The sequence below is a fragment of the Trachurus trachurus genome (assembly GCF_905171665.1).
Source record: "Trachurus trachurus genome assembly, chromosome: 1".
Classification (NCBI taxonomy): domain Eukaryota; kingdom Metazoa; phylum Chordata; class Actinopteri; order Carangiformes; family Carangidae; genus Trachurus; species Trachurus trachurus.
Genome location: NC_139891.1, coordinates 27,364,638 through 27,377,946, shown reverse-complemented (window position 1 = coordinate 27,377,946; position 13,309 = coordinate 27,364,638). Strand labels below are relative to the sequence as shown.

The 13,309-nt window shown below is 43.2% G+C and overlaps 1 protein-coding gene across 2 annotated transcripts; it reads right to left on the bottom strand.

The window, feature by feature from the left end:
• Positions 1–83: 83 nt before the first annotated feature.
• Positions 84–12,469, bottom strand: smcr8b (Smith-Magenis syndrome chromosome region, candidate 8b). Of its 2 annotated transcripts, XM_083976028.1 has the most exons (7): positions 11,718–12,469; positions 9,160–9,572; positions 5,902–6,701; positions 4,651–5,088; positions 2,187–2,703; positions 690–742; positions 84–344 (listed from the first exon to the last, which is right to left on the bottom strand). In XM_083976028.1, exons 1-7 carry the CDS (start codon positions 11,901–11,903, stop codon positions 274–276), a joined length of 2,478 nt encoding a protein of 825 aa, XP_083832154.1. In that variant the 5' UTR covers positions 11,904–12,469; the 3' UTR covers positions 84–273. The 2 variants fall into 2 exon arrangements, with proteins under 2 accessions (XP_083832154.1, XP_083832153.1); XM_083976027.1 differs by having other exon boundaries at positions 84–742.
• Positions 12,470–13,309: the final 840 nt, after the last annotated feature.

Sequence of the window (13,309 nt, the reverse complement as noted above, 5' to 3'; positions counted from 1 at the left end):
GTGCTGCGCGGACCCCCCCGTAACTCAGAGAAGGCACGGAGGACTCTGAAACTTCTCCCAGCCCTTAGTCGACATGAGGGTGAGTGGATAATGAGTGAAATTTGAATTTTGGGTGAACTATCCCTTTAACGCTCAGTAATCCAGAGACACATCATGACCCACAGCAGGAATCATGCACACACACACTTAAACACTGCAGATAAAAACACCTCATGTGGTTCTCGTGTCGTCACAGTGGACGATGCCTTCAGGTTCCTCCGGCGCGTCGACTCTTTATGTCACGATCGTGTTTTTGTGGAGCTGCACTGAACTATAAACGAATCTCAGAGCCGGCGGTCCACGTCCTGCGTGGCGCTGTTTGATGAGGTCAGACAAGAAGCTCATCACCCTCAGGTCGTTCTCACCGCTGCAGCATCCTCCTCCTGCGATTGGAGGAGGAGGAGGAGGAAGAGGAGGAGGCTGCTGCTCCTCCTCGCCGTCTGTGGCGCTCGGCGGACGGCGCTCGCGGTGGCCGAAGGTGTGGAGCAGAGCCTGGTTGGCCAGCGCGGTCAGGCAGCTCTCCAGGTGCAGCAGGTAGGTGATGCCTCGGCTGAAGCTGCTGTGGGCGCTGGCCAGGCGGCCGACCAGAGAGCCGCAGTAGGACGGGCAGCGCAGCGTCCGCTGGTCCAGGTCCAACAGCGCCAGGTAACGACTGTAGCGAGTCAGAGAGTGGATGATGGTGGACGAGGAGCTGGAGGAAGATCTGAGGAGAAACAGACACACAACACAGAAACAACGGTGAAAGGGCGGCAGAGTAACTGTGACTGTGGCTCAGAGGGGTCGTTTACTAGCAGGGCCGTTGCTAGGAAACCTGAAGTGGGCCCCCGACCCCCGACTGTTCATCACCACTCTTTCTTTTTCTTCTTTTTATCATTTTTTGTTTATTTTTCTGCTACTTTATATTCTTGACAGACTGTGACTGACACAATCTACCCTATTATTATTATTATTAGTTTGCAGTGGGCAGTGTTGGGCACGTTTCTTTTAAAAAGTAATTATCTATAGTTACTGTTTACTTTCCCCAAAAAGTAACCAAGTTAGTAACTGAATTACTACATGATAAAAGTAACTAATTACCAGGAAAAGTAACTATAGCGTTATTTTTTTAATAAAATGCTCAAATATGTCAAATTACTTGGACTCGACCCGCTAACCTCCCGTTCATCTGGAACTAGCCAACTCACCAGTATACAGGATACTCAGTGAGTTGATTAGTTCCAGATAAATGGCTTTTGTACTGAAAAAAAATGTTTATATCATGTACAACCGTCAAGTAACGGTGAGTAACAGTGCATTTTATTGTCAGTAATGGTTACGACGGCATTATAACAGGGGAAACAGTAACTTTTTTGATTACTCGTTACTGAAAAAGGTTGTACCGTTAGTAATGCCGTTATTTCATAAAGCAGTTATTCCCATCACTGGCGGCAGGCTACTGTTGCTCCAGCATGGAATAAACCATTTTTCTGAGAAGGTAGGGGGTTACTGCTTGGATAATAAAACATATTTCATGTTTTATTACACGTTTTGTGGCTTTGATTTGACGCTGATGCATTAGTAGAGTATTAGTCAGGGTTGTATGCAGAATAATTTGGTCATAAAAAGATCAGGGGCCCTAGAATTGTCATCACATTTCTCCCCTATGTAATGGCCCAGTTTACTAATCAAATGATCGAAGGTTTGATCCCCAGCTCCTCCAGATACAGTGCTGCGAAAAAGAATTGGCCCCTCTCTAAATTCTTATTTTTTTTGCGTATTTGTCACACTTCAAATCAAATCAAGGTTTATTTATATAGCCATTTAAAACAGCCCAAAGGGTGACCAAAGTGCTTTATAATAAAATAATAAATAAGTTACTTAAAGGGATAGTTCAACATTTTTGGCAAATTGGCCGATTGCCATAATCCCTATAGTTGTAGCAGTTGGTTTGTTACCTTTATTTGTCGGTGCAAGCTGTTTTTAGAACGGCGGAGCCAATATTAAAATTTATGTGATGATCTGAAATATCTGAATGTGACAAATATGCAAAAAAGTAAGAATGTCAGGAAGTTGGCGAATACTTTTTCACAGCACTGTACTTCACCCCTAACACAGTGTGAATGTGTGTGATTGGCCGTTACAGTCCACGTTGTCGATCATTGATCTACCTGTGAATCCCTATCAGCCTCCAGGTCAACAGGTCGGTCAGCTGCAGCGGCGTGGTCAGACACAGCGTCACGGCGTTCCCGTCAGGACCCGGAGCGGGCAGGAAGAGACTCAGCGCGTCCACCAGCTTCCTCACCAGAGTCTCGTCCCCTCCGACGACCACCAGCGGCCGGCCGCTCAGGAGGCAGAACACGGCGTGCTGGGAGAACGAGTTCTGTTTGAGGAACCGGAGCGCTCTGAGTCCGGCCTTCCTCCTCCTCCTCCTCCTCTGCTGCGAACGGGCGCTGCTGCTGCTGCTGCTGCGGATGTTTTGCGTGGGGGAGGGGGGGTCGGAGGAGCCGGTGAAGCTGGTGCAGTCGGAGGCTTCGTCGACGCTCAGCAGCCGGAGAGGAGCGCAGGGCGGAGACCAGTGGTCCAGCTCCGCCAGCGCGACGGGAGGGGCCAAGTTCACGTGGATGTCGGGCACCAACTGCACCGACTGACAGACCTCAGGCAACTTCGGCAACAACTTCAGCGCCTCTGTAAAAAAAACAAAAAACAGCTTTCTCAGTTAGTGATTAAAAGATGATTCACGAGAAAGTAATTTTACTAATTTACAGCGTGTCATTGTTTCAGTGTGTAATTACAGAACACTTAAGCATTACTTTGCTTCCCACCTTCCAGACAGACAACTCAACACACACAGACTTGATGATATTTACTTTACATATTTCATATTGTTGTGAGCTTGTCTCCTCTAATTTAAACCCTGTCAGACGTCTTGTAATCTAAAGTGCATTTAAACTTTAATTGCTCAGGGGTTTCCCTGTTACATTACAGTGTAATTGTCTCACTCCTGAACACGATGCATGTTCGTTTAAATGAGCAGAAGCAGAAACAGAAACACAGACTGAGTAAATGAGTAAAAAACAAAGCTGGAGGCTGTTATTGTGCACTTATGTGGATAATAGCAAACTAATAACAGCAAAGACCACGCAGCACAAAGCAGATTTTTGTTTAAAATGAAATGATTTCCTGCATGATCAAATGAGGAGAATTTTAATTTATGTTTGCAATAATTAGCCAGTTGCAAGATGGATCATAAATATAACTCCATAACCTCCTGGCAGCATTGAAAATGTCTTTCATAACAGTTAACAGACGCCTACACAAGGACACACAGCTTTACTGTCTCTCTGAATTAATTCAAATAGTTTCCGAGTGTGGACATACAGCGAGGAAAATAACGTAGAAAATATATTTCTAATGGGGCTGGTGACATAAAATGTTGTGTAATAAAGTGAAATGAACGACACAGGGAATAAGTGCTGAACGCATGAAGAAAAGGAGGAGGTGCAGAAAGAAGAAGGGAGAGCCAAGAAACCAGCTCAGATCTGTCAGCATCTACAAAGTAATCCTGCCCCCCATCAGCGCAAATTAATATCAGCTGCTTTAGTCCTAATTAATGACCTATAAAAAGGTTTCTCATTACCAACATGTCACACAACAATCATCTCATGATGGGTAAAAGCCTGGGAGGCACTCGGCCATCGGAAAAAAATACTGATGCAGTGGCCGATGTTTATCTGGTCAGTGGCGTATTGTGCTGACTCGGAGGAGAAGACTGTTTTTCTTCTGCTATTTTTTTGTGGGGAGTGGGGGTGTGCCGAGATGTCAGGGCCGTTGTCGATGTGGGAGTAATAAAGATTTTTTGGTTTCATTTAAAACAGAGGAATAAATTACAGAGAAAAACACTTCTGTACCAGTATCGGCCATCTATTGTTTTTCAATTATTTCTGTACTTGTTGTTTAACTTTGTTATTTATGTTACAAAGCAATGAAGCAATGCACAAACCAAGGATGGATGTATTATTGATAGACGGTTTGCTTCACAATAAAAATATTTGAAACAGAGCCAAGAGGCTCACAGAGACACACAGTTGTTAGGGTTAGGGTTAGAAAAAAAAAAAGAGTAATGCACTCAACTGTCACAGTGTCTATTAAAGGAATAGTTCACCAAAAAATGAAATTCAGTCATTGAAGTTAATGAATTCATTCATCTGGAGACCCGGGAGGGGGGCGTCATTTCAGACATTTTTACAGCCTAAACAGTCCTGTATTGCGTCCCAGGCAAATTCAATACAGGACTGTTTAGGCTGTAAAAATGTCCTAAATTATGTTGTTTCTCGTAAACTCTGGACTATATCCCTCCAGGACACTTGGATTGCAGCGGACGAGCAGTGTGGAGGAATATTAAATGGTTTTTGTGTAGCTTTATGGATGTTTTTGTGTCGGGCGCTATTACTCTCATATAAAGTTTTCGTTTCGACTACGAATCGCCCTCCAGAGTATTCATCAGCATGAGGGTGAGAATTTTATTTTTTGGTGAACTATTCCTTTAATGTTCACCATGTAAGTCTATTGATGCGTTCAATACTTATTTTCCCCGCTATATAAATTAAATACTGTAACAGGTGTGTTTGTTACCTCTTTGTAGTTTGGGCGTCTTCACAGGACTTACGTCTTGATTCTTCGTCAAACTCTCAGTGACCGGTTCTTTAGTTATTTGCTTTAAAGGTTTTTCGTTATCAACCCCGTTGTCGTCTTTGAGATCAGACAGTTCGATCCTAGTCTCATTCTCTAGAGGAGCCGTGTTCAGTATTTTCTCCTCAGACCGGCGCTCCGTCACTGATTCGTCCTCGTTGTCGAAGCCGTTGCTCAGAGAATGCTGCTGCTGCTGCAGCTGCTGCTCCGCGTCCTCCTCCGTGATGGCCGTGAGGTCGTCGGGGAAGATGGACTCGGTGGTGCTCAGGACCTCGATGCTGTCCTCGCTGTTGGCTCGTTTGGCGTACGCTCGCATGCGCCTGACGCCTGTGTCTGCCGCCGCTCGCCTCGCTGAGCTGTCCATCAGCAGGACAGGTGTTTCTGCCGAGGAGAGGAAGACGTTAGTCAGCTGCCAGGTGAGAGAGGACGTTCACCGCAGGAAATTATTTAGTAGAGATGCACAATAACTATCGGTACGGATAATTATCGGCCCGATATTGGCTTACAATTATCAACCAATAATTATCTGTCAAAATACAGACAGACAGACAGACAGACAGACAGATAGACAGATAGACAGATAGACAGATAGATAGATAGATAGATAGATAGATAGATAGATGTGTTGTTATAAGTCAGAGGCAGAGCTGTAATGTTAAATTCATCTTTACTCACTACATCTTAGCCTTTCTTAACCTCAAATGTGAATATAAACTATTCAAAAATGTTATCGGTTATTAGTATCGGTGGAAAAAAATTAATATTAAGTTTGAACTGACAAAATAACAACAAAGGCAAAAACATTTGTTTCATTTTGTAGCCGGAACCAGAGATTATCAAACACTTTTCTATGATAAATGTCAAATAATTAATCTGTGATCCTCTCACTTTTGCACTGTGGTTATTAGCATTATAATAAATAATATTAATTCATTAAAAATATCAATAATAGGCTATAAACTTTATATAATATATCAATAAATGTATCCTTTAAAATATCAGTTTTAAGTTCCACATCAAGTAAGGCATCTAAACACTATCATCAACACCACAAGTCAAAATCCAAAGGTTTTTAATCTCCGGTGGCGAGAAGCAGCAGGTTTGAGACGCTGAAGGTGAAGTTTGTTTGTTTTTTTGATTGATTGATTGATTGATTGATTGATTGATTGATTGATTATGTGTCAGTGGTCGTACCTGTGCCGTCAGATCCCGTCACCACATGCTGCGTCCGATAAGACTTCTCAGTCCCGAGCACTTCGATGCTGTCGCTGCTGCTCACGCTCCCCGTCATCTCCGTGGCGACGTCGGGGTCGGGGGTCGCCGCCGTCCGAGCTTCTCCCGCCTCCAGCTTGATGGGGAGTTCCTCCACGCAGGAGCAGAACGACTCCAGGCTCATGGGCTCGGACTGCGGCACCTCGCCGCCGTTGCTCTTGCCCGTCCTCTGCAGCTCCGTCCCGGCGCTCCTCCTCCTCCTCCTCTTCTCCTCCTCCTCCTCCTCCTGCTGCTCCTCTTCTTCCTCCTCATCTTCGTCCTCTGGGCTCCACAGCTCGAACAGGAAGTTGGTGAGCGTGAGCCTCCTGGAGAGCCAGCGGGAGACGCGCGCGGTCCTCAGGGCGCTCCTGTCGCCACGGAGACGCCGCTCCGTGTCCGCCAGCTGCTCCTTCATCAGGGAGAGGAAGTAGGAGTTGCAGAGCTCGTGCAGCTGCTTCAGGCGGTGCTCGGACCTGTAGGAGCCAGAGGAAGCGGTGGTGGGGGGAGGGGCGGGCTCCGGGGGGGGCAACGCGGCGAGGTCGGGGAGGGAGTCGGCCGGGTCGTAGGGCAGGAAGTCAGGCTGTTTGAGCTTCCTGTTGGGGTAGGAGGTGACCTGGCGGAGCAGGTCTCTGTGGATGGAGATCGACCGCTCCACGGCCTCCAGATCGCCGTCTTTTTCTCCGACCGTGAAGCCGTTCACCGGCGCCACGCGGTCCGTCTCCAGCAGCGTCACCCGTCTGTACCTGCAGCAGAGACAGTCAATCACTCATTAAAGGCCTAGAGAGTCTGTTTTTAGACTTTTTTTTTTTTTTTAGACTTTTATTTATTTGCACATAAAAAATAAAACAAAACATTTACTTATCTCTCTTACTAGTAAGAAAGATATGAAAAATAAATGTGCAGGTGAGGTCTGAAACCTGAAAGGCTTATAACATGACCTCACCTTGATCTAACACATAATTGAAGCACAGTCAAGAAATAATAATCGCATACCTTGTGCAAGGTATAGATAGAAAATAAAATTAAAAAAGAAAGGAAGGAAAAAGATGAAAAAAAACAAACTGGGAATAACTCCACCTAAACTGGGAATATTACACTCCAACCACACCTGGGCTGAGTGGTTGGTGTTTAATGAGGCTGATCTGAGTGGATTTCTGTGGTGGGACTATATAAAAAAAAATGAAGAAAAAAGAAAAGATGTGCTCAATTTAGAGCTGGAGACAGGCAGATATGTTACTTGGCACAGCAGAAGACGATAGAATTTGTACTTTGTGTGACATCCAACAGGTGAAGAATGAAATGCATTTTGTGTCATACTGTCCTTTCTATGACTTTATAAGACAAAATACGACAAATAACGAAAGCTTCTGGTCGTCTGTTCTGCGGTCAGATGAAACAAAACAGAACTTTTTGGACACAGAGATGTGGCGGTTATCTGGCGGAAAAAAGGACAAAGCAGTGAGAGACCGTGCACTTTGCCCTTTTATAGTCACACCACTTACACTCTGTTCCTTCAAGAGAGCCATGGTAGAAGTCCTTGGATTGTTTTCTTGCTTGATCTTTCTGACTAGCCAAGGTGATACTACCAGAGACGTTCTTGTCTTATGACTTGCCTATAAGGACTTTGATACTACTGACTTTCGACCGCATCCTTTGAGGGTTTTCACTGTTAAATTTTTGGTACTTCTTGATGATACTTTGCACCATTGACACTGACACCTTTTTGTATTAATTTTCCTTCCTTTTTGGCATTTACAATGTGTTCACTGAGCTTTCTGGTCTTTGCCATTGCAAGTCTTGCATTGACATTAAAATGACTGAAATGTCACGAGCAAGTCAACTTTTATAGTCAAAAAACTGGTATATATATATATATATATATATATATATATTAAAAAAACCTTTAAAGACAATGGTTTGTTCGAACATCTTATGGTTATTTGTCTTGGTATCACTGGGGTATGAATAATTTTGGACATGGTGATTTTTGTTCAACATTTAAATAAACACTTTTAACAATGTAACTTTACTTAAAGGATAATTTCCGTTTTTTACAACCTGGACCTTATTTCTAGCATAAAATAAGATCATTTTACTCACCCAGAAACTTTGGTGTCATTTGGAGTTGTTTTGACGAAATTAGCCCCAGTGGAGCGGCACGTATATCCGTATAATGCGAGAACACGGGGCACGCAATGCAGCCTCTAAATAACACATTATCCGCTGCAAAACTCGTTCATTTCGCCAATATTTTGTTATGATACACTAGTGATATTCCCCTCCGAGCCCGTGGTGGCATGTTATCAACATGCTGCACCTGTAGGTTGACTACTGACCTCCGACCTGGATGATGTCATCTCCGACCGCTGCCCGGCGCGGCTAACTTGCTACGGCTAATGCTATGGTTCGTTTCTGCGTGTTTCTGACTTGTCAGAACAAAATGAGCAGCTGGATGAAGTTCAGCTTCCACAGGCTTCCTCTCCTCAACCTGGACTCACTAAAGCTCCGGCTAGTTGCGCTAAAAATGGACCCGAATGCCGAAGCAGAATGATTATTATCAGAATGAGCCGGGCAGCGGTCGGAGATGACATCATCCAGGTCGGAGGTTAGTAGTCAACCTACAGGCGCAGCATGTTGATAACATGCCACCACGGGCTCGGAGGGGAATATCACTAGTGTATCATAACAAAATATTGGCGAAATGAACGAGTTTTGCGGCGGATAATGTGATATTTAGAGGCTGCATTGGGTGCCCCGTGCTCTCGCATTATACAGATATACGCGCCGCTCCACTGGGGCTAATTTCGTCAAAACAACTCCAAATGACACCAAAGTTTCTGGGTGAGTAAAATGATTGTATTTTATGCTAGAAATAAGGTCCAGGTTGTAAAAAACGGAAATTATCCTTTAAATAAATTGGTCACGGCTCCAGACTTTCCTCCATGTCCTATGTATGTCAAATCTTAATCTGAATCTGAAATACTAATCTGTAGCTGAAAAGAATTAAGAAATGTCTTGTATTTGACAGGGGTATGAATATTTTTGTGCTTAAGTGCACATAAAATGTTTTACAGATGAGTTTTCACTGCTGGTGACTTCCCCTAAATGACCTCAAACATCTCTTTGGTATTTCTGTGCTGCAGTTTCAACTTCCTGATTTATGTGTATAAGTAATAATCTGATATCAGTGATGGATCTTACTCCAGTTCCTGCAGCTTCCTCTGCAGCTCCATGGAGAAGGCCTGTCTGTTTCCCGTCTTGAGGCTGTCGGACGCCTGAGTGAAGCACGTCGACAGCTCAGAGAAGTTCTCCATCAGCTTCGCCTGGTCCGAGCACACGTAGGCCACGCAGAACGGGCGCACCATGCCGCGGGCCTCCAGGTCGTACAGCGTCATGTGGTGGACGTAGGCGAAGGCGTCCTGTGCCGAATCCCCCAGGATCACTTTGGAGTCCTCGCTGAAGTTGAGGCGGGGGCCCGGCGTGGCGTGAGCGGTGTGGACGGGGCCGGACGCCTGGTAGTCCACCGACATGAGGCGAACCGAGAAGTGGTTGAGGTCAAAGGTGCCGATGACTCTGGGGTCTTCTGGTATCGTCAGCACAGGTTTAGGACCGACCTGAAAAGACAGCAGAGGTTTTGATCAATAAAAAAAAATACAATTTCATTACAGTTGGACAGTAAAATGTAGGATGTAGGATCTATTTTATAATCAATCAATTTGATCAACAAAAACACTGAACTTCCTCATCATTTTGAGGATTCGCTGCTTTGTTCTTTTCTATTATTTAAACTGTTTTGCACAAACGAGACATTTGATCCACCACCTCTCTTTTACTGAAGTCTGACATTTTTGAAGGGATAGTTCAACATTTTGGAAAATTGGCCCATTGCCATAATCCCTATAGTTTTAGGAGTAGGTTCATTACCTTACCATTTATGGGATTTCTTGGTTTCTTGGATTGTGTATTTGATGAGGGAAACCAAGAAATCCCATGAGCCTCCGTAGCGTAGCTCTGAGCAGCTCACGGCTCTGCTCCACCGTTCTAAAAATAGCTTGCACCGACAATTAAAAGTAACGAACCTACTGCTATATAGCGATTATGGTAATGGGCCAATTTACCAAAATGTTGAACTATCCCTTTAATCAACAAAACAATTGAAAATAAATAAATAAAATGACTATTAGCAGCCTTAATGCTGTACATGCATGCTGCATTTCCATTCATTGTTGCAGACAGTTACCACACACACACACACACACCACTGTGTTATATGAAAAGGTCATACTGTACACAGTCTGGCTGGAAACAATTAGTCAATAAATTGATTAGTTACGTGACAGATAATTCAATTCATCACCACTCATGGATAATCAATTAATTAAGTTATGCATCTATCAGATGGAAAATATTTGCACATTCACATCATTGTAAACTGAATAGAAAAAAAATGCTTCTGCTTTTAGACAATTTAAAATAACAAGTATAAAAACAGTCAGGTAATCAAATAAAAACTGATAATTTAACAATAAAAATAAGAGGCAGTCTGCATTATTGTGTTGTTTGTTGTTGTTTTCTATCAGTCAATAGTATACACAGGATGTATCAGCTGCTGTCATCTTATATTTAGCACTAAGAGTAGCAAGATGGTCTCTGTTTTTGGTTTTGGTTTCAGTTCCTAAAAAGAAAAATCACTGTGTTGTTTGTTGTGTGAATCTATCTCGTTAGATTTCTGAGTTGTTTTCATATTTTGACAAAAAGTAACACCAGATCAGAGCAATGATCCTCTCGTCTTCACCACTTGTTTCTCTGAGTTTTGATACACACGTTTTCACTAATATGTGTGATTTGTATAATGGCTGTGTCTCTGTCTGTGATGGTTGGTGTGTGTATGTGTGTATGTGTGTGCCTAACTTCTCATCTTGTGATAAATATATATGTGCAATTTGTCCTCAAGTCTCTCTAGCAAAAAAAAGAAAGAAAAGATCTTAATCTCACTGAGACTTCCTGAATAAAGTCAAAGTCATCGTGACTATTTCAACACTGACAAAAACGGAGCTGCAGCCTTCATCATATGAGGATGTTTAACCAACAAGTGAAAATGTGGACTTTATAACCCCAAATAAAAACAGGAACAACTATCAAATTTATAAACTATACTTCCTTGAATGTCTATAAGCTTTGCTAAAGTCACATAAGTAACTAAAATAAGTAAATATAACTAACCTGTTATCCACTATGTGAACAAAAATTAAGCAATGCAAATTATTATTACTAAATATTGCAAGGTTACACCGTCTGGAAGCTGTCCAGAGCTCTGAAATACTATTTTATTAAACCAGATATACCCATATTATGTCTTGTATTATTTGTTGTTCTGTTCATTGTACCTATAAGTATTTTAGATTTGTGTGATTTTAGATAGATAGATAGATAGATAGATAGATAGATAGATAGATAGATAGATAGATAGATAGATAGATAGATAGATTTATTTGTCCTTTACAAGGAAAATTGTTTTCATCATTGCGTACAGATGGCCTGAGAAGTGCAAATTACATTAATTTACATACATTCCCACATTTCATAGGCTACACCACAAATACATAGAGACATAGGAACATAATAGACATAAGACCCCGCACCCCACATTTACATGTACATTCCCCATGGTTAAGTTATTTTCATTGTCTTATTTAGTTCAGCTATGGCTATGTGTGATTTTGAATGAAAAGCTTTATTATTACTATGAGTTCTCTCACCTGCTCTGAGAACTCGGCCACCAGTATGAAGTCTCTGAGGAACTGGGCGGTGGAGGACCAGGGGTTGTCCGGGGGGCTCAGGGGCACAGACAGCTCCTCGGGCAGACTCTGCCCCTCCTGGTCCTCGTCTCCCTCTCCAAACCCCTCGGTGCCGGTGAAGGCCAGCAGGTCCGGTGACCCGATCATCTTCAGACGGTGACGAGGCTGAGGCTGGGGGTCAAGGAGCCATGGAGGAAGGAGCTTAGCCCCCCCACCCCACCCACCCCCCGGCCTTCAGTCGGTGAGTCAGCTGTTCAGACCCCGGGCGGCCGCTGCAAAACAACAACCACCACCACCACAGCAGCAGCAGAGTTTGTTTGAAACTTTGTTGCGCAGTCGAGTTGCCCTCCGCTGCGGTAGGCTATAGCCCTAAATTAAAACCTCCTCCTCAACACCGAGGGTCGCGTAAACAACAAGCGGCGTTTCCAGGAACAGAAGAAAAACTTTTTTGACGGAGAAGCGAAACTCGGCTGCGGGCGGCGCGGCGGCAGTCACACGGTGAGAGGAGCAGCGCTGCTGTCCCGCGACTTGTGTTCCTCTTTTTAAAAAAAAAAAAACAATTACCGAGTCAACTTGCAGCCAGAAACTTGTGCCCCGGAGTCACGTATTTCACCGGCGAACAGGACCTGCTACACCCAGTAAAGTAGCTCTGTAGCCATGTGACAGACGCCGGTGGTGCCGTACCGCGCCGCCGCCGCTCGCGTCACTGACGACTGAAGATACAAGTCTGAAGTAACGAGGACTTCCGGTCAGCAGCTTCAAAGTAAAACTTTCTTCTTTTTTTTTTTGAACATCCGCTGGAAACAAATTTCTGTCAGTTTCCAAAAACAAGAGCACTTCTATGGAGCTATATAGGGGTCAAATAATGTTTTGTACTTTTGAAAGTGAAATTTCATGTTTTGATCTCAAATTTAGCCTACAAAAAACAAAAACATAAAAAACATCAACATACTCAAAATAAAAATAAGTGTACAAAAAGTTTTATTTTGAATAAGTTGATGTAGCTACAAACCATTTGACCCCAATAGCTCCATACCCACTTCATGAACAGTGCACAGTGACTTTTACTATTAAAAAATATAAAAGTACAAATGAATAGAGTATTAATTTGAGCAATTTCGACATTATTTTGTCCTTTATACAGTTAAAGGTTATTTTAGGGGACATTGCCCATGGTGCTGTTGAACTGTGTTGCCTTTTCCTCAAGGATGGATTACATCTGCACAGAAAATTCATTTATTTCACATTCATATTTTAGTCTACACATAATTTGATTAATTGCAATTTCATATCAGTCATCAAATTAGCAAATTATTTATTTTAAATCACCTTCTGAATGACATTTTAAAGTAGCGGTTGTTTTCAGGATTGTGCAGCACAGATCAACAGCATCACTGACCAGCCTACACCCTCCAGAACAACCACTAAGTTTAAACAACTTTACATAATAAAAAACTTTATTACTGAAGATAGTTTATGGCAGGACTGGCCTTAGCCTGCACTATGCTGATAAACTGTCAAGTGCACATAAGTTCAGTGTGACCCACTAAAAA